Source organism: Nerophis ophidion, linkage group LG01 (genome assembly GCF_033978795.1).
Source record: "Nerophis ophidion isolate RoL-2023_Sa linkage group LG01, RoL_Noph_v1.0, whole genome shotgun sequence".
Classification (NCBI taxonomy): Eukaryota; Metazoa; Chordata; class Actinopteri; order Syngnathiformes; family Syngnathidae; genus Nerophis; species Nerophis ophidion.
The window spans coordinates 56,770,891-56,789,189 of NC_084611.1; the positions used below are offsets into that span (position 1 = coordinate 56,770,891).

General features: G+C 41.6%; 1 protein-coding gene across 5 annotated transcripts in view; it reads right to left on the reverse strand.

Moving 5' to 3' along the window:
• Positions 1-4,475: 4,475 nt before the first annotated feature.
• The window catches only part of LOC133557422 (VPS10 domain-containing receptor SorCS1), a 415,482-nt gene continuing 401,658 nt past the window's right edge, over positions 4,476-18,299 (reverse strand). For 2 of the 5 annotated variants that reach the window (XM_061907883.1, XM_061907875.1), the window contains exons 24-27: positions 17,665-17,764; positions 14,090-14,195; positions 12,625-12,782; positions 4,476-4,823 (exon numbers count right to left, since the gene is read on the reverse strand). In XM_061907883.1, coding sequence (XP_061763867.1) covers positions 4,762-4,823; positions 12,625-12,782; positions 14,090-14,195; positions 17,665-17,764 — 426 coding nt within the window. In that variant the 3' untranslated portion in view covers positions 4,476-4,761. Of the gene's footprint in view, positions 4,824-10,820; positions 10,863-12,624; positions 12,783-14,089; positions 14,196-17,664; positions 17,765-18,299 lie in introns of those variants that run through there. The other 3 variants (XM_061907891.1, XR_009807768.1, XR_009807769.1) reach the window with 3 other exon arrangements.

An 18,299-nucleotide genomic window follows, 5' to 3' on the forward strand; every position in this document is an offset into this window, starting at 1 on the left:
TTGATAAATGGCTTTTGCTTTGCATTGCAGAGTTTTAACTTGGAGTTACAGCTGTAGCGACAAACTTTAGTTGCTGACAGTGGTTTTCTGAAGTGTTCCTGAGCCCATGTGGTGATATCCTTTACACACTGATGTTGCTTTTTAATGCAAAACCGCCTAAAGGATCGAAGGTCATGGGCTTAGCCGCTTACGTGTAGTGATTTCTTCAGATTCTCTAAACCTTTTGATTATATGATGGACCATAGATGGTGGAATCCCTAAATGTCTTGCAATAACTGGTTGAGAAATGTTGTTCTTAAACTGTCTGACGATTAGCTCACGTATGTGTTCACAACTTGGTGACCCTCGCCCCATCCTTGTTTGTGAACGACTGAGCATTTCACGGAAGCTGATTTTATACCCAACCATGGCACCCACCTTTTCCCAATTAGCCTGTTCACCTGTGGGATGTTCCAAATAAGTGTTTGATGAGCATTTCTCAACTTTCTCAGTCTTTTTTGCCACTTGTGCCAGCTTTTTTTTAAAATGTTGCAGTCATCAAATTCAAAATTAGTGATTGTTTGAAAAAAAATCTTATTTTACAGTGTCTTGTCTTTCTAGTGCATTCAATTGATTATGGGCTGAAATTGATTTGCAAATGATTGTATTCTGTTTTTATTTACGATTCACGCAACGTGCCGACGACACTGGTTTTGGGTTTGGTAATATCGCAAATATAAAATTATGAGTACATTATTTTTATTGTCAGCCACAAGAATCATTTGCTTGTAATATGTTTTAATCGATAATGCCTTTTTTAAGGCGTGCAAATGCGTCTTGCCACTGCCCGTAATTAAAGCAAAACTCTTAAACTAATAATTAATGTTTTGTTTTTGAATATGAGATAATTTAAGTTTTTTTAACATTACAGTTTTTGAAACTCTCCACCCTGGTCGGAGTTTCCCAAAACTTCCATTTTCCTGGACAAAATCCCTACATTTGTGTGTGGACAGGAGGTCCAAACACAAACAGCAGATGAAGACGTGTTTTTAAAACATATGTTTGTGTTGATGTTGCCTTACAATGTATTTATTGCTTCAAGTGGAATGCACTTCTCCATTGTTTCAATAATTGTCATATTTTAAAGGTGTTAAACATCGCTAATTTAAAGTTAAAGTACCAATGATTGTCACACACACACTAAGTGTGGCGAAATTATTCTCTCCATTTGACCCATCACCCTTGATCACCCCCTGGGATGTGAGGGGAGCAGTGGACAGCAGCGGTGCCATGACAACCGCTACCGTGTGTGTATAAGATTTTCAAAGTAAAATAGCATTTAGCTAATGCATATGTTGAAAAAGGCATTGTTTGATGAAGTTTTAATGTCACAGATAAATTAATTTCTCTAATCAGCTATAATCAGGGGCGCTCATGGCAAATTTGGGGCCTGAAACCCACCCCCATTACAATTTTCTTTTACTTAAGTGGAACATCCATCCATCCATCCATCCATCTTCTTCCGCTTTTCCGAGGTCAGGTCACAGGGGAAGCAGCCTAAGCAGGGAAGCCCAGACTTCCCTCTCCACAGCCACTTTGTCCAGCTCTTCCCGGGGGATCCCGAGGCGTTCCCAGGCCAGCCGGGAGACATCGTCTTCCCAACGTGTCCTGGGTCTTCCCTAGGGAGGCGTTCAGGTGGCATCCTGACCAGATGCCCGAACCACCTTATCTGGCTCCTCTCGATGTGGAGGAGTAGCGGTTTTACTTTGAGTTCCTCTCAGATGACTGAGCTTCTCACCCTATCTTTAAAGGAGAGCCCCGCCACCCGGCGGAGGAAACTCATTCCGGCCGCTTGTACCGTGATCTTGTCCTTTCGGTCATGACCCAAAGCTCATGACCATAGGTGAGGATGGGAACGTGGATCGACCGGTAAATTGAGAGCTTTGCCTTCCGCTTCAGCTCCTTCTTCACCACAATGGATCGATACAGCGTCCGCATTACTGAAGATACCGCACCGATCCACCTGTTGATCTCTTGATCCACTCTTCCCTCACTCGTGAACAAGATTCCTAAGTACTTGAAGTGCTCCACTTGGGGCAGGGTCTCCTCCCCAACCCGGAGATGGCACTCCACCCTTTTCTGGGCGAGAACCATGGACTCGGACTTGGAGGTGCTGATTCTCATTCCGGTTGCTTCACACTCGGCTGCGAACCAATCCAGTGTGAGCTGAAGATCCTGCCATCAGGACCACATCATCTGCAAAAAGCAAAGACCTATTCCTGCAGCCACCAAATCGGAACCCCTCAAGACCTTGACTGCGTCAGAAATTCTGTCCATAAAAGTTATGAACAGAGTCGGTGACAAAGGACAGCCTTGGCGGAGTCCAACCCTCACTGGAAACGTGTCCGACTTACTGCCGGCAATGCGGACCAGGCTCTGACACTGATCATACAGGGAGCGGACCACCACAATCAGACAGTCCGATACCCCGTACTCTCTGAGCACTCCCCACAGGACTTCCAGAGGGACAGGGTCGAATGCCTTCCCCAAGTCCACAAAGCACATATAGGCTGGTTGGGCAAACTCCCATGCACCCTCAAGAGCCCCGCTGAGAGTATAGAGCTGGTCCACAGTTCCACGACCAGGACGAAAACCACACTGTTCCTCCTGAATCCGAGGTTCGACTTTCCGACATAGCCTCCTCTCCAGTACACCTGAATAAACCTTACCGGGAAGGCTTATGTGAAAAAATGTTTTTGAAATCAAACATGAATTTATTGTAAAGCATTTTTTGTACTACATTAAAAAATGGAAATAAACTGTGACAGTGAAAATAATGCTCTACTTTAGTGGGAAAAAAAAAATATTTAACACCATGGAGGACCATGTGAGTTTTATCTACAGTATATGTGGGATCTGAGCCGAGGATGTCGTTGTGGCTTGTGCAGTCCTTTGAGACACTCGTGATTAACCATTGTGTAATTTTAATAATTGTTGTTACTCAGCCAGTGTTTGTGGGTCTGATGGACCCATTGCATTTTGTAGCTTTTAATGTTTCACAATCAAACACTTTTATGTTAAAATACTGAACAGATGTTTATTGGGATAAGGTATTTTAACATAGAAGTGTTTGATTGTGAGGCATTATTAAAAACACAAAATGCAACAGGTCCATTAGACCCACAAACGCTGGCCGAATAACAACAATAGAGTATGTACGTTGCACGGAAAATTACTCTGCCAGTTTCTGCATCCCATAGGGGTTCTTCTTTTGTGTTTCTGCACTTGCGGTTCCCACACAAGGTTGCAACATTGTTTGTCAAAACTGCCTGCTCTCATTTTCTTGCACAATTGACCCTCTGATGTTCTCTGTACCTACACTATGTTCTCCTCCTGTATAGGCCTGCTGTGTATATGTGTTTGTGGTACACAGAACATACATTTCCACACTTCTATTAGCCCCAAGTCCAGTGAACCCCGACATCTTATATGTAATAAAAATGTGTGTGTGTGGGGGGGGGTGGTATGGGGGTATGGTGTGTGGTCATTAAATATGTATTCTGATATATGTTCTTCACAGAAAATGACCCAACGTCTGTGAGTCTCAGTTTGAAATATTAATTAATTGTATCAGTTTTGTTTGAATAAAAGATGAAAACGGGTCCCACAGACCCGAACACCACACATAAATATAGCATTGATTGACTGATATCGCAGGGCCCTATGCCGACGGTGTGACCTGCCTATAGGGAAGGGGGGCCCCTGGTTATTAAATTGCTATACTTTATTTACAGATGTTAATTTTTACAGTGCTTCAAAGTATTCGACAGCAGTTTCTTGAAGAACTTGTTATATTTCTGCTGAACTGGAGGAAAGAAATATTTTTGAGTTTGTGGGTGAAAATGTGTTGCTCTTGAAATTGTACTGGCAAATGTTAAGACTGGCAGTCTTAAATTCCAACCGCCCTGGTTTGTTTTTTTTGTTAAATGAGATATTTGAGAAATCATCATACGAAATGTAACATAGGTCCCGCAACCAAACCAGTTGAGAACCACCGTTTGAAGTCAAACAAAAATGTCCTGCTTCTCCTAACTAAACAAGGATTTAAAAATTTCCTAAGATACGCGAAGCATCGATTGGACTAAGATTCCGAACATACGGCAAAAAACAAGAGTTCTACACAAAAGAGCTAACCATTCATATAGCCTGCAAGAATATGTGCTAATACATTAAAAAAACTGGTAAGTTTCTAATCAAAAGCATTACCAGAGGCATAAGCTGAAAATCAAAGTTATTAGAAATAAATAAAATAAAAACACATACCCCACTATTTCAATACAAAATCTATATTGTGCCATATTACCGCCCACCCCCCACCCAAAAATAAAAAATCTAAAGTGTTTTATTCAGAATAATATAATTTCTGTTTTCTTTAACACTTGAAATACATATATTTAACATATATTTTACATTCATGATTTACAAATCAGCTCTAATTTACTTTCAATTTAAATAACACTATTTGAATGAATATACTGCTGCTATGTTGTCATGTCATATTAAAAAAAGTGTCTTGATGGCAAAAACAAAATCCCATAATCATAATGAGATAGTAGAAAACGTCCATAATTTATATGATAAATTGATTGTTTAAAGACAACAATGTTGTGTTTCTTATAGTATGTCAGTGAGATCCAACATGCACGGGTGTAAAGCTCAAAAACCATAAAGTCCCAGAATGATTCAAACCATGAACGGTGAGGCAACAGTCTCGTCCAAAGGTTACACGACATATGTGGGGAGTTCTGCAGAGAATTTCACATGAGCGGGAGGTTTCTTACATCCTAGGAGAAAGGAAACAGTAAAACGATGATTTAGATCATTTTCTGTAGGGCAAAATGTAAATTGTGTTTTGGGGATATACTGTTACACACAAAGGGTCATGGGAGGGGTTGGCACACATTATGTTATCTTGCAGTGGATGAGCACTAAAACAAGGTCAGTGCATCAAACATAACAGCTTACTGGGGTTAAAGTTGTTTTTTTGACTCCCTGCAGGAATTATTTAGCGAGTAAACTTTGGTGCAAGGATTCTCAAACTGGAAAACATTTACCGAATTTTTTGGACTATAAGGCGCACTTAAAATCCTTTCATTTTCTAAAAACTTGACGTTGCACCTTATAACCGGGTGCGCTTAATACACGGAATAATTTTGGTTGTGCTTACTGACCTCGAAGCTATGTTATCTGGTACATGGTGAAATGATAAGTGTGATCAGTAGATGGCAGTCACACATAAGAGATACATGTAGGCCGCAATGTAACTCAAGTAAACAACACTAAAAATGTTATATGTTCCATAGAAAATATAGGATTTTAAAAACGGCGCTCAAAAATCTATCAAAATGTTTTAGTATGACTTTGGTAAGCCGCACTGCTTGATGGATTGTAATATTAATTTGATTAATTTGAGTATGGAGAAGCTATCATCAATGACTGCTGAAGTATTTTAATATTTTAATTGCAAACTACATATCACTTGCATGAACATGCTCCCAATGAAATGAGTGTATTGATCTTCCTATCATATTTCTATGTGCTAACTACCGTATTTCACGGACAATAAGGCGCACTTAAAAACCTTATTTTTCCTCAAAACCTGACAGTGAGCCTTATAGCCCGGTGCGCCTAATGTACGGAATAATTCTGGTTTTGCTGAGCAACCTCGAAGCTGTTTTATTTGGTACATGGTGTAATAATAAGTGTGACCAGTAAATGACAGTCAAACATAAGATATATGTTTAGACTGCACTATGATGGCAAGTAAACAACACCAATATTTTATATGTTCCATTGAAAATATAAAACATTACACACAGCGCTCAAAAATATATCAAAAATGTTTTAGAACAAATTTGGTAAGCTATGAAGCCGTACCGCTTGATGTGCTTCAACATACGAGTATTACAAACCCCGTTTCCATATGGGTTGAGACATTGTGTTAGATGTAAATATAAATGTAATACTATGATTTGCAAATCCTTTATAACCCATATTCAGTTGAATGCACTACAAAGACAAGATATTTGATGATCAAACTCATAAACTTATATTTTTTTTGCTAATAATATTTAACTAAGAATTTCATGGCTGCAACACGTGCCAAAGTAGTTGGGAAAGGGCATGTTCACCACTGTGTTACATCACCTTTTCTTTTAACAACACTCAATAAACGTTCGGGAGGAAACTAATTGTTGAAGCTTGTTTTATGTAGAGCTTCAGTCGTTCAACAGTCCGGGGTCTCCGCTATCGCATTTTACGCTTCATAATGCGCCACACATTTTTGATGGGAGACAGGTCTGAACTGCAGGCGGGCCAGGAAAGTACCCGCATTCTTTTTTTACGAAACCACGCTGTTGTAACACGTGCTGAATGTGGCTTGGCATTGTCTTGCTGAAATAAGCATGGGCGTCCATGAAAAAGACGCACTTAGATGACAGCATATGTTGTTCCAAAACCTGTATGTACCTTTCAGCATTAATGGTGTCTTCACAGATGTGTAAGTTACCCATGCCTTGGGCACTAATGCCCCCCCATACCATCACAGATGCTGGCTTTTGAACTTTGCGTCAAGTCTGGATGGTTCGCTTCCCCTTTGGTCTGGATGACACGATGTCAAATATTTCCCCAAAAAATTTGAAAAGTGGACTCGTCAGACCACAGAACACTTTTCCACTTTGCATCAGTCCATCTAAGATCATCTCGGGCCCAGAGAAGCCGGCGGCTTTTCTGGATGTTGTTGATATACTTTGCATAGTAAAGCTTTAACTTGCACATACAGATGTAGCGACGAACTGTATTTAGTCACAGTGGTTTTCTGAAATGTTCCTGAGTCCATGTGGTGATATCCTTTAGAGATTGATGTTGGTTTTGGATACAGTGCCGTCTGAGGGATCGAAGGTCACGGTCATCACTGGCTGTCCAGAGTCGGGACCCAGGGTTGCCTGTGTATCGGTTGGGCATATCTTGGCGATGCTGATCCACCTCCGCTTGGGATGTTTTCCTGCTGGCTCCACTTTGGATGGGACTCTCGCTACTATATTGGATCCACTTTGGACAGGACTCTCACCGTTATGTTAGATCCACTATGGATTGGACTTTCACAATATCATGTCAGACCCGCTCGACATCCATTGCTTTCGGTCCTCTGGGGGAGGGGTGGGGGTGTTGCCCACATATGCGGTCCTCTCCAAGGTTTCTCATAGTCATCATTGTCACTGTCACCGACGTCCCACTGGGATGAATTTTTCCTTGCCCTTATGTGGGCTCTACCGAGGATGTCGTTGTGGTTTGTGCAGCCCTTTGAGACACTTATGATTTAGGGCTATTTAAATGAACATTGATTGATTGATTGATTGATTGATTGATTCGATGTTGGTTTCCGGCCATGCCGCTTACGTTGAGTGATTTCTCCAGATTCTCTGAATCTTTTGATGATATTATGGACCGTAGATGTTGAAATCCCTAAATTTCTTGCAATTGCACTTTGAGAAACGTTGACTATTTGCTCACGCAGTTGTGGATAAAGGGGTGTACCTCACCCCATCCTTTCTTGTGAAAGACTGAGCCTTTTTCGGAAAGCTGTTTTTATACCCAATCATGGCACCCACCTGTTCCCAATTAGCCTGCACACCTGTGGGATGTTCCAAATAAGTGTTTGGTGAGCATTCCTCAACTTTATCAGTATTTATTACCACCTTTCCCAACTTCTTTGTCACGAGTTGCTGGCATCAAATTCTAAAGTTAATGATTTTTTGACAAAAAAAAAATTGTTTATCAGTTTGAAAAACAAATAGCATATCTTTGTAGCATATTCAACTGAATATGGGTTGAAAAGGTTTGATCCTTCTACAGTTGTTCAAGTGTTTGTGAGGTTTCACCATCTTTTGACACAGATTTATTCCGGATTTTTGACTTTTACATTATCATTCCATTTACTTTAACTGCAATGTTTACAAACGCTTCACATCCTGGTCCTCAACATTGCATACCTTTCCATCCACCAGCTTCAAGCGGGCATTAACTTGATCATTCTGTAGACACGCATCGTTGAACTTTTACTTACCCGTCTTATGCATGTAATTCTGTAATTCTGCAAAATTTAAATGCTGAACCTTTAATGTTAAATTTGAATACAAATGGTAAATTAAAATATAAACACAAAGGTTAAATCTAAACATTAAATATAAATACTACATGTAAATGCTTAATCTAAATGCAAAATTCAATTCTTAATCCAAACGGAAAATCTGAATGTCGGATGTAAATATTAAATCAAAATCTTAATCTACACATTGCATCCAAACTTTTAATTTAAATAGATACAACATAAACATGTAAAATTTAAATACCAAATCTTGTTAAATCTAAATGCTGAATCAAATTGCTGAATTTACATGCCAAATCTGAATGTTGAATCTAAATCCATCCATTCATCCATCCTTACATCCATTTTGTTCTACTTATCCGAGGTCGTGTCGCGGGGGCAGCAGCTTAAGCAGAGAAGCCCAGACTTCCCTCTCCCCAACCACTTTGTCCAGCTCCTCCCGGGGGATATTGAGGCGTTCCCAGGCCAGCCGGGAGACATAGTTTTCCCAACGTCACCTGGGTCTTCCCCATGGCCTCCTGCCGGTCGGACGTGCCCCAAACACTTCCCTATGGATGCGTTTAGGTGGCTTCCTGACCAGATGCCCGAACCACCTCATCTGGCTTCTTTATGTGGAGGAGCAGGGACTTTACTCTCAGCTCTTGACAGAGCGTCTCACCCTATCTCTAGGGGAGAGCCCCGCCACCCGGCAGAGGAAACTAATTTCGGCCACTTGTACCCGTGATCTTGTCCTTTCAGTCATAACCAAAAGCTAATGACCACAGGTGAGGATGGGAATGTAGATCTACCGGTAAATTGAGAGCTTTGCCTTCCGGCTCAGATCCTTCGTCACCACACCAGATCGAAACGCTGCACCGATCCACCTGTTGATCTCACGATCCTCTCCGCTCCCACTCGTGACCAGGAAGACTCCGAGGTACTTGAACTCCTCCACTTGGGGCAAGATCTCCTCCCGGACTTGGAGATGGCACTCCACCATTTCCCGGGCGAGAACCATGGACTCGGACTTGGAGGTGCCGATTCTCATCCCAGTCGCTTGTGCTTTCGGTCGTAACCCAAAGCTCATGACCATAGGTGAGAATGGGAACGTAGATCGACCGGTAAATTGAGAGCTTTGCCTTCAGATTCAGCTCCTTCGTCACCACAACGGATCGATACAGTGTCCACATTACTGAAGACGCCGCACCGATCCGCCTGTCGACCTCACAATCCACTCTTCCCCCACTCAGGAGCAAGACTCCTAGGTACTTGAACTCCTCCACTTGGGGAAAGATCTCCTCCTCGACTTGGAGATGGCACTCCACCCTTTCCTAGGCGACAACCATGGACTCGGACTTCGAAGCGCTGATTCGCTTCACTTCTCACTTGACTGCGAACTGATCCAGTGACAGCTGAAGCTCCTGGCCAGTTGAAGCCGAATCTAAGTGTTAAATTTAAATGCTGAATCAACTGTTAAACCAGCGAGATCTGTGAATGCAGGTGTGCAGTGCAGGGATAGAGCGAAACAAGGATGCCAGATTAAATCAAATAACGGCGCATGTTGTTAAAATTATTAGTGTCAAATGTGGGCAAATTTGCATAAAAAGGTTGAAAACAAGGCAATCAAACACCGGGGAAAGCTTAACGAAGGCGTAGCCAGGGAAATAATGCTTCTAGCATCTCTCTTGGTTCTTTCACTGTGTCAGTGTGCATGAATATCTGCATTCATGATTTCGGCGTGCCCTTACTCCATTGGATTGTCAGATATGATCTTTAATTTTTTGGTAACGACACAATCACTGTCTTGTTAAAATTTCTTGAAGTAGTAGTTAGTTAACAAGCCATGCTTTAGCTCAGTTTTGAACAGGGTGAGTTAGTTAATGATTGGTCTTCAATGATCGACGGAGTTAGCACATACTTGCCAACCCTCCCAAATTTTCCGGGAGACTCCCGAATTTCAGTGCCCCTCCCAAAAATCTCCCAGGACAACCATTCTCCCGAGTTTCTCCAGATTTCCAGCCAGACCTGTCGTCCTGTCCGCTTTTCCTCCATATAAACAGCGTGCCGGCCCAGTCACGTTATAACATCTAGGGCTTTTGGATAGTGCACAACTGCACACACAACAACAAAGAGACTATTATATATGTCTCCGTTACCCATAGGTTTATCTATAACCCATAAAGTAAGCAGACCCGGAGCTATTTCTCAGCGTGTGTTTATTCCAGCCGGCACGTTAATACACTGACACAAAACATCCGGAATCCCATCAAGCATTGCTTCAAAACTACGGCAAGTAGTAATGTCCAAAAAAAGATAGTGACAGAGAATAGAACGAGGATGGATAATTCAACCCTAACCTCACTCATTTCTTACAAATTAAATGTCACAGACGCTGCCCATACCTATGCTTCTTCAAAGGCTTTGCATTTGGCTGCAATGCATTGCACTTTCAAATACAACAATGAGTAGAGGAGAGTTATGTGTGTGTGTGTATGTGTGAATAAATGAACACTGAAATCTAAGTATTCGAATCAGAATTCGGCGGTCCCAAGGTTGGCAAGTATGAGTTAGCAACCGTGACTAAGAAACATGGGTCTTAGAGAAAGGAACATTGAACAGAAAGAGTTGAGTCTAGATGCCGAAGAGAATGCAAAATTTCTGCACAGCTTTTTCTGTCCGCAAATGGCGGTCATACTTGTTTAGTCTCCGTGCACTGCCGGAACGGACCATTTAACTTCTAAAAAAAACATAAAACAAAAAAACACAGGATGAGATCCATGACACGACAAGTACAACTGCACTCCAAATGATTCAACCCCCATTGTAATGAGATGTTAAAAGCTTATTTCAAAAATAGTACCGCAATTTGGGAGTAATTTGAGATACGAGCCGCCTCTTCTTTTGTTATGCTTTAAATTGCAAGCATAATTGAAATTACGAGCCTACCCACTACTAGTAGAAGTACCATTTCTACGCAGCCTAGAGCCAGAGATCGCTACAATTCTGCCCTTCAACCATCGGAAATGAAAGGGTTTGTCCGATCGAGAAGAGGACGACCGAATCAGAGAAAAAAAACAACTATTAAAAGCATGTCCTACCGGTAAGCAGTCAACCTGGAAAGTACGCCCGGTTGCAACACTGTCAATCCGCATACTACAGCATGCCTATGCGGAATGAAGCCACAAATGTACCACACACAGTCGTGGTCAAAAGTTGACATACACTTGTGAAGGACATAATGTCATGGCTGTCTTGAGTTTCCAATCATTTCTACAACTCTTATTTGTTTGTGATAGACTGATTGGAGCACATACTTGTTGGTCAAAAAAAAAATATTCCTGAAGTTTGGTTCTTTAATGGATTTATTATGGGTCTACTGAAAATGTGACCAAATCTGCTGGGTCAAAAGTATACATACAAATATGTTAATATTTGGCAGGTTTCACTGCAATAAAGCACTTATGGTAGCCATCCGCAAGCTTCTGGTTGAATTTTTGACCACTCTTGACAAAATTGGTGCGGTTCAGCTAAATGTGTTGGTTTTCTGAAATGGACTTGTTTCTTCAGCATTGTCCACACGTTTAAGTCAAGACTTTAGGAAAGCCATTCTAAACTCTAAATTCTAGCCTGATTTAGCCATTTCTTTAACACTTTTGGCGTGTTTTTGGGGTCATTGTCCTGTTGGAACACCCAACTGTGTCCAAGACCCAACCTACAGGCTATTGATTTTAGGTTGTCCTGAAGAATTTGGAGGTAATCCTCCTTTTTCATTGTCCAACTTACTATCGATAAAGCACCAGTTCCATTGACAGCAAAACAGGCCCAGAGCATAATACTACCACCACCATGCTTGACGGTAGGAATAGTGTTCCTGTATTAAATGCCTTATCTTTTCTCCTCCAAACATATTGCTGGGTAATGTGGCCAAACAGCTCAATTTTTGTTTCATCTGACATCACATGGACAAAGATATGCCCTTCTGGAGGAAAGTTCTGGGGTACCAAAAGTGACTTATTGCAGTGAAACTTGCCAAGGGACATGTAACCAAATACTAACATTGCTGTATGTATACTTTTGACCCAGCAGATTTGCTCACATTTTCAGTAGACCCATAATAAATTCATAAAATAACCAAACTTCATGAATATTTTTTGTGACCAACAAGTATGTGCTCCAATCACTCTATCAGAAAAAAATAAGAGTTGTAGAAATGATTGGAAACTCAAGACAGCCATGAAATTATATTCTTTACAAGTGTATGTAAACTTTTGACCACGACTGTATTTGCAATCTGCAGATGCTGTGTTTGACGTTTTTCAGTTCTGTCTCCTGATTTAACAAACTGAAACCGCTGCTGGTGTATGTTTTGAGAAATGTACGTTTAAGAACTTGGAAAATAAATACAATTAACAATGAGTGTTTTATAATTTGGAGTGCAGATGTACATGGTTCACAACATGTGACAAATGATGACAAAATGCCAGAAATGGCGCCTTTACCAACAGGCTGTGAGTTAAATGCCGTGTCCAGAGTCTCCAAAGAATGAACCATGTCCCGCTCCGGGCCGGCCATGGCCTCTGTTGGATTAGCTGGACTCATCATTTCTTGTTCCTTTTCGTTCTGCATCTGCGCATAGACGTTGAGGCCTGGGATCTTCCTTGAGAAAAGATTTACATTGAGGCAAATGGATGAAGAGTACAGCCTAACCGAAATAAATAATGGAGGGGCCGAGACAAGAGTCGACTTTACTTGACTTCGCTCTCCAGCCATTGTTTACTTTTTAATACCATCCATAAATCCATCTTCCTCCGCCTATGTCGGGTTGCAAGGGCAGCAGCCTAAGCAGGTAAGCCCAAACTTCCCTCTCCCCAGCCAGTTCGTCTAGCTCTTCCCGAGGGATCTCGAGGGGTTCCCAGGCCAGCCGGGAGACATAGTCTTCCGAACGTGTCCTGGGTCTTCCCCGTGGCTTCCTACTAGTCGGACGTCCCCCAAACACCTCCAAAGGGAGGCGTTCGGCTGGCATCCTGAGCAGCTTCTCGAACCACCTCATCTGGCTCTTCTCGATGTGGAGGAGCAGCGGCTTTATTTTAAGCTGCCCCCGGATGGCAGAGCTTCTCACCCTATCTCTAAGGGAGAGCCCTATCACCCGGGGGAGGATCCCCTTTCGGTCGCTTGTACCCGTGATCTTGTCCTTTCGGTCATAACCCAAAGCTCATGACCATAGGTGAGGATGGGAACGTAGATCGACCGGTAAATTGAGAGCTTTGCCTTCCGGCTCAGCTCTTTCTTCACCACAACGGATCAATACAGCGTCCGCATTACTGAAGACGCCGCACCGATCCACCTGTCGATTTCACGATCCACTCTTCCCTCACTTGTGAACAAGACTCCGAAGTACTTGAACTCCTCCACTTGGGGCAGGGTCTACTCCCCAACCCGGAGATGGCATTCCACCCTTTCCTGGGGCGAGAATCATGGTCTCGGACTTGGAGGTGCTGATTCTCATCCCAGTCGCTTCACACTCGGCTGAGAACCGATCCAAAGAGAGCTGAAGATCCTGGCTTTTTAATACCATTGAAACTTTATCTGTATGTGAATCGCCATTTCTTTCTAAAAAAAGTTTTTACTCTTTTCTTTTGACCCTTCCTTCCCGATTCCCTTGCAACAACACCTCGGTTGTTATCTTCACGTTGTAGAAAGGTCAACTGACTACATTCAAAGGGCTTCCTATTAATAAACAATGCTAACGGACTGACATTTATTCTGAAAAGAACGACCCTGACAGAAGACTTTAAAGCTTTCCCGGAAATAGTGTGCTAGTGGCTTTTGACGGGCGGCTGTCAACACAAAATTCCTCGGTTCGCTAAGCTGTCAGGTTCCGTCCTTAACCATCTCTGACACCTTTTTACCTCCTTCGCATGTGGTATCGATATAAAAAAAAAGGGCATTTCATGAATGTTTTACCTCTTGAATTTGTAGATGACAAACACGGCTAAACCGACAACCACGAGCGATAGCAGCATCAGCGTGGCAGAGGTACTGTGGTTCTCACTGCTGTCCACTAGGGGTGCTGTAGAGAAGACAAAGCGTGGATATCATAAAAATCAATTCCACCTAGGGTTGTCCCGATACCAATAATATGGTACAGGTACCAAAATGTATAACGATACTTTTCAAATTAAAAGGAAGTACAAAAAAATGTCAATATTGGCTTTGTTTTAACATGAAATTTTACAAACCGTGTTTCAATATGAGTTGGGAAATTGTGTTAGATGTAAATATAAACAGAATACAATAATTTGCAAATCATTTTCAACCCATATTCACTTGAATATGCTACAAAGACAACGTATTTGATGTTCAAACTGATAAACATGTTTTTTTGCAAATAATCATTAACTATAGAATTTTATGGCAGCAACACGTGACAAAGAAGTTGGTAAAGGTGGCAAATACTGATAAAGTTGAGAAATGCTCATCAAACACTTATTTGGAACATCCCACAGGTGTGCAGGCTAATTGGGAACAGGTGGGTGCCATGATTGGGTATAAAAAACAGCTCCCAAAAAATGTTTAGTCTTTCACAAGAAAGGATGGGGCGAGGTACACCCCTTTGTCCACAACTGCGTGAGCAAATAGTCAAACAGTTTAAGAACAACATTTCTCAAAGTGCAATTGCAAGACATTTAGGGATTTCAACATCTACGGTCCATAATATCATCAAAAGGTTTAGGGAAGCTGGAGAAATCACTCCACGTAAGCGGCATGGCCGGAAACCTACATTGAATGACCGTGACTTTGGATCCCTCAGACGGCACTGTAACAAAAACCGACATCAATCTGTAAAGGATATTCCCACATGGGCTACAAAGACAACATATTTGATGTTCAAACTGATAACTTTAGAATTTAATGCCAGCAACACGTGACAAAGAATTTGGGAACGGTGGCCATAAATACTGATAAAGTTGTGGAATGCTCATCAAACACTTATTTGCAACATCCCACAGGTGTGCAAGCTAATTGGGGTCATGTGGGTGCCATAAGTTGGTATAAAAACAGCTTCCCAAAAAATGCTCAGTCTTTCACAAGAAAGGATGGGGTGAGGTACACCCCTTTGTCCACAACTGCGTGAGCAAATAGCAAACAGTTTAAGAACGTTTGTCAAAGTGCAGTTTTCAACATCTACGGTCCATAATAGCATCAAAAGGTTCAGAGAATCTGGGGAAATCACTCCACGTAAGCGGCATGGCCGGATACCAACATTGAATGACCGTGACCTTTGATCCCTCAGACAGCACTGTATCAAAAACTGACATCAATCTATAAAGGATATCACTACATGGGTTCAGGAACACTTCAGAAAACCACTGTCACTAAATACAGTTTGTCGCTACATCTGTAAGTGCAAGTTAAAGCTCCACTCTGCAAAGCGAAAGCCATTTATCAACAACATCCAGAAACGCCGCCGACTTCTGTAAGATGGACTGATGCAAAGTGGAAAAGTGTTCTGTGCTCTGACGAGTCCACATTTCAAATGGTTTTTGGAAATATTTGACATCGTGTCATCCGGACCAAAGGGGAAGCGAACCATACAGCCAAATTTAGTTTGTTATTGTTTTTGTGATTCCACCTTTCGGAGTGATTTTAGGTTGTTCCTTTTTGTGGAATCTTTTTTCGCCGACCAGTCAGGTTATAGACTATGTTGATTTGCCCTGACTCTGGAGTTGAAAAGCAACTTTTAAAATAAAACCCTGCCGGATTGTTCCCTACTCTGCATCTGAGTCCCATTTTTGACCAAGCCTGACACATGCGGCCCCTAAGCTAAAATTAATTTGACACCCCTGGTTTAGCGCTTTAGACAGGAAATTGAAGTACAAAACCCGTTTCCATATGAGTTGGGAAATTGTGTTGTAAATATAAACGGAATACAATGATTTGCAAATCCTTTTCAACCCATATTCAATTGAATGCACTACAAAGAAGATATTCGAGGTTCAAACTCATAAACTTTATTTTATTTATTTTTGCAAATAATAATTAACTTGGAATTTCATGGCTGCAACATATGCCAAAGTAGTTGGGAAAGGGCATGTTCACCACTGTGTTACATCACCTTTTCTTTTAACAACACTCAATAAACGTTTGGGAACTGAGGAAACTAATTGTTGAAGCTTTGAAAGCGGAATTCTTTTTCATTCTTGTTTTATGTAGAGCTTCAGTCGTTCAACAGTCCGCGGTCGTATTTTACGCTTCATAATGCGCCACACATTTTTGATGGGAGACAGGTCTGGACTGCAGGCGGGCCAGGAAAGTACCCGCACTTTCTTTGTATGAAGCCACGCTGTTGTAACACGTGCTGAATGTGGCTTGGCATTGTCTTGCTGAGAAAAGCAGGGGTGTCCATGAAAAAGACGGCGCTTGATGGCAGCATATGTTGTTCCGAAACCTGTATGTACCTTTAAGCATTAATGGTGCCTTCACAGATATGTAAGTTACCCATGCCTTGGGTACTAATGCACCCCCATACCATCACAGATGTAGCAACAAACTGTAATTAGTGACAGTGGTTTTCTGAAGTGTTCCTGAGCCCATGTGGTGATATCCTTTAGAGATTGATGTCGTTTTTTGATACAGTGCCGTTTGAGGGATCGAAGGTCACGGTCATTCAATGTTGATTTCCGGCCATGCCGCTTACGTGGAGTGATTTTTCCAGATTCTCTGAACCTTTTGATGATATTATGGACCGTAGATGTTGAAATCCCTAAATTTCTTACAATTGCACTTTGAGAAACATTGTTCTTAAACTGTTTGACTATTTGCTCACGCAGTTGTGGACAAAGGGGTGTACTTCGCCCAATCCTTTCTTGTGAAAGACTGAGCATATTTTGAGAAGCTGTTTTTATACCCAATCATGGCACCCACCTATTCCCTATTAGCCTGCACACCTGTGGGGTGTTCCAAATAAGTGTTTGATCAGCATTCCTCAACTTTATCAGTATTTATTGCCACCTTTACCAACTTTGTTGTCACGTGTTGCTGGCATCAAATTCTAAAGTTAATAATTATTTGCAACAACAACAAAAAAATGTCTATCAGTTTGAACATCAAATATGTTGTCTTTGTAGCATATTCAACTGAATATGAGTTGAAAAGGATTTGCAAATCATTGTATTCCGTTTTTATTTACATCTAACACTATTTCCCAACTCATATGGTAACGGGGTTTGTAGGTTTATGGTACGGAGGAGGACGACAATTGTGTCGTTGGATCAATAAATATTGTTAGTACTTTTCCTGCTTTGTCTACACTACAAACAAACATAGGTTTTGATTAGACAGTTGAGAAAGCGTCATATTAATTCGGCATAAAATTAGACTGATTGGCCAAAATGTGCAGGGAAGTTTCAGGCATTGTGTTGCATAAATTACTAATTTCTTGAGTGTTACTCAGTTGACTTTCCCTCCAGTAGGCTCACACATACAAGTAGAAAGTCCTCACCCTCCTCTTAAAAGTGCTTACAGAACTGCGGTGTTACCTGCTGACAGGTGCGCTGCAAAGACCGTGACCTGGACCCCAGGCCGCAGGGTAAACTTAACCAGGTTTTGATTCAAGGCACTCAGCATGACTTCAGACAACTGTTGAGAAAAAAAAATTAAACATGGGTTGATCAGTTGGTCATTAAACAATTATATTACAATACAATGCTAGGTCCACTCGACATCCATTGGACCAGTCGCTCCAAGGTTTCTCATCATCCCATTGAGTTTTTCTTTGCCCTGATGTGGGATCTGAACCGAGGATGTCATTGTGGCTTGTGCAGCCCTTTGAGACACTCCTGACATATAAATAAACATTGATTGATTGATATATCTGACGGTCAATCTTTCATCTTTTCTCTACATTTCAATTCTAAATTTGTTTTGGGGTGTCTGATTTTTTTGCGTCAATAAAACTTCTAAGCAAAAAATGATAACATTAAAGTAAAGAGGCCCTATTATGCAAAATGTTTCTGTTGTGTTTTATCACTTTCCCTGCCGTCTCCTTTTTTTTGTTGCGATGTCTGTTTCCTCCAGCTAATTAGTCTCCAGCGAGGGGCGGACACAAAGGCACACCTGCAACCAATTTCACCTAGGAGTATTTAAGCTCGTCACTGACAGCTTGGTCTTGCCG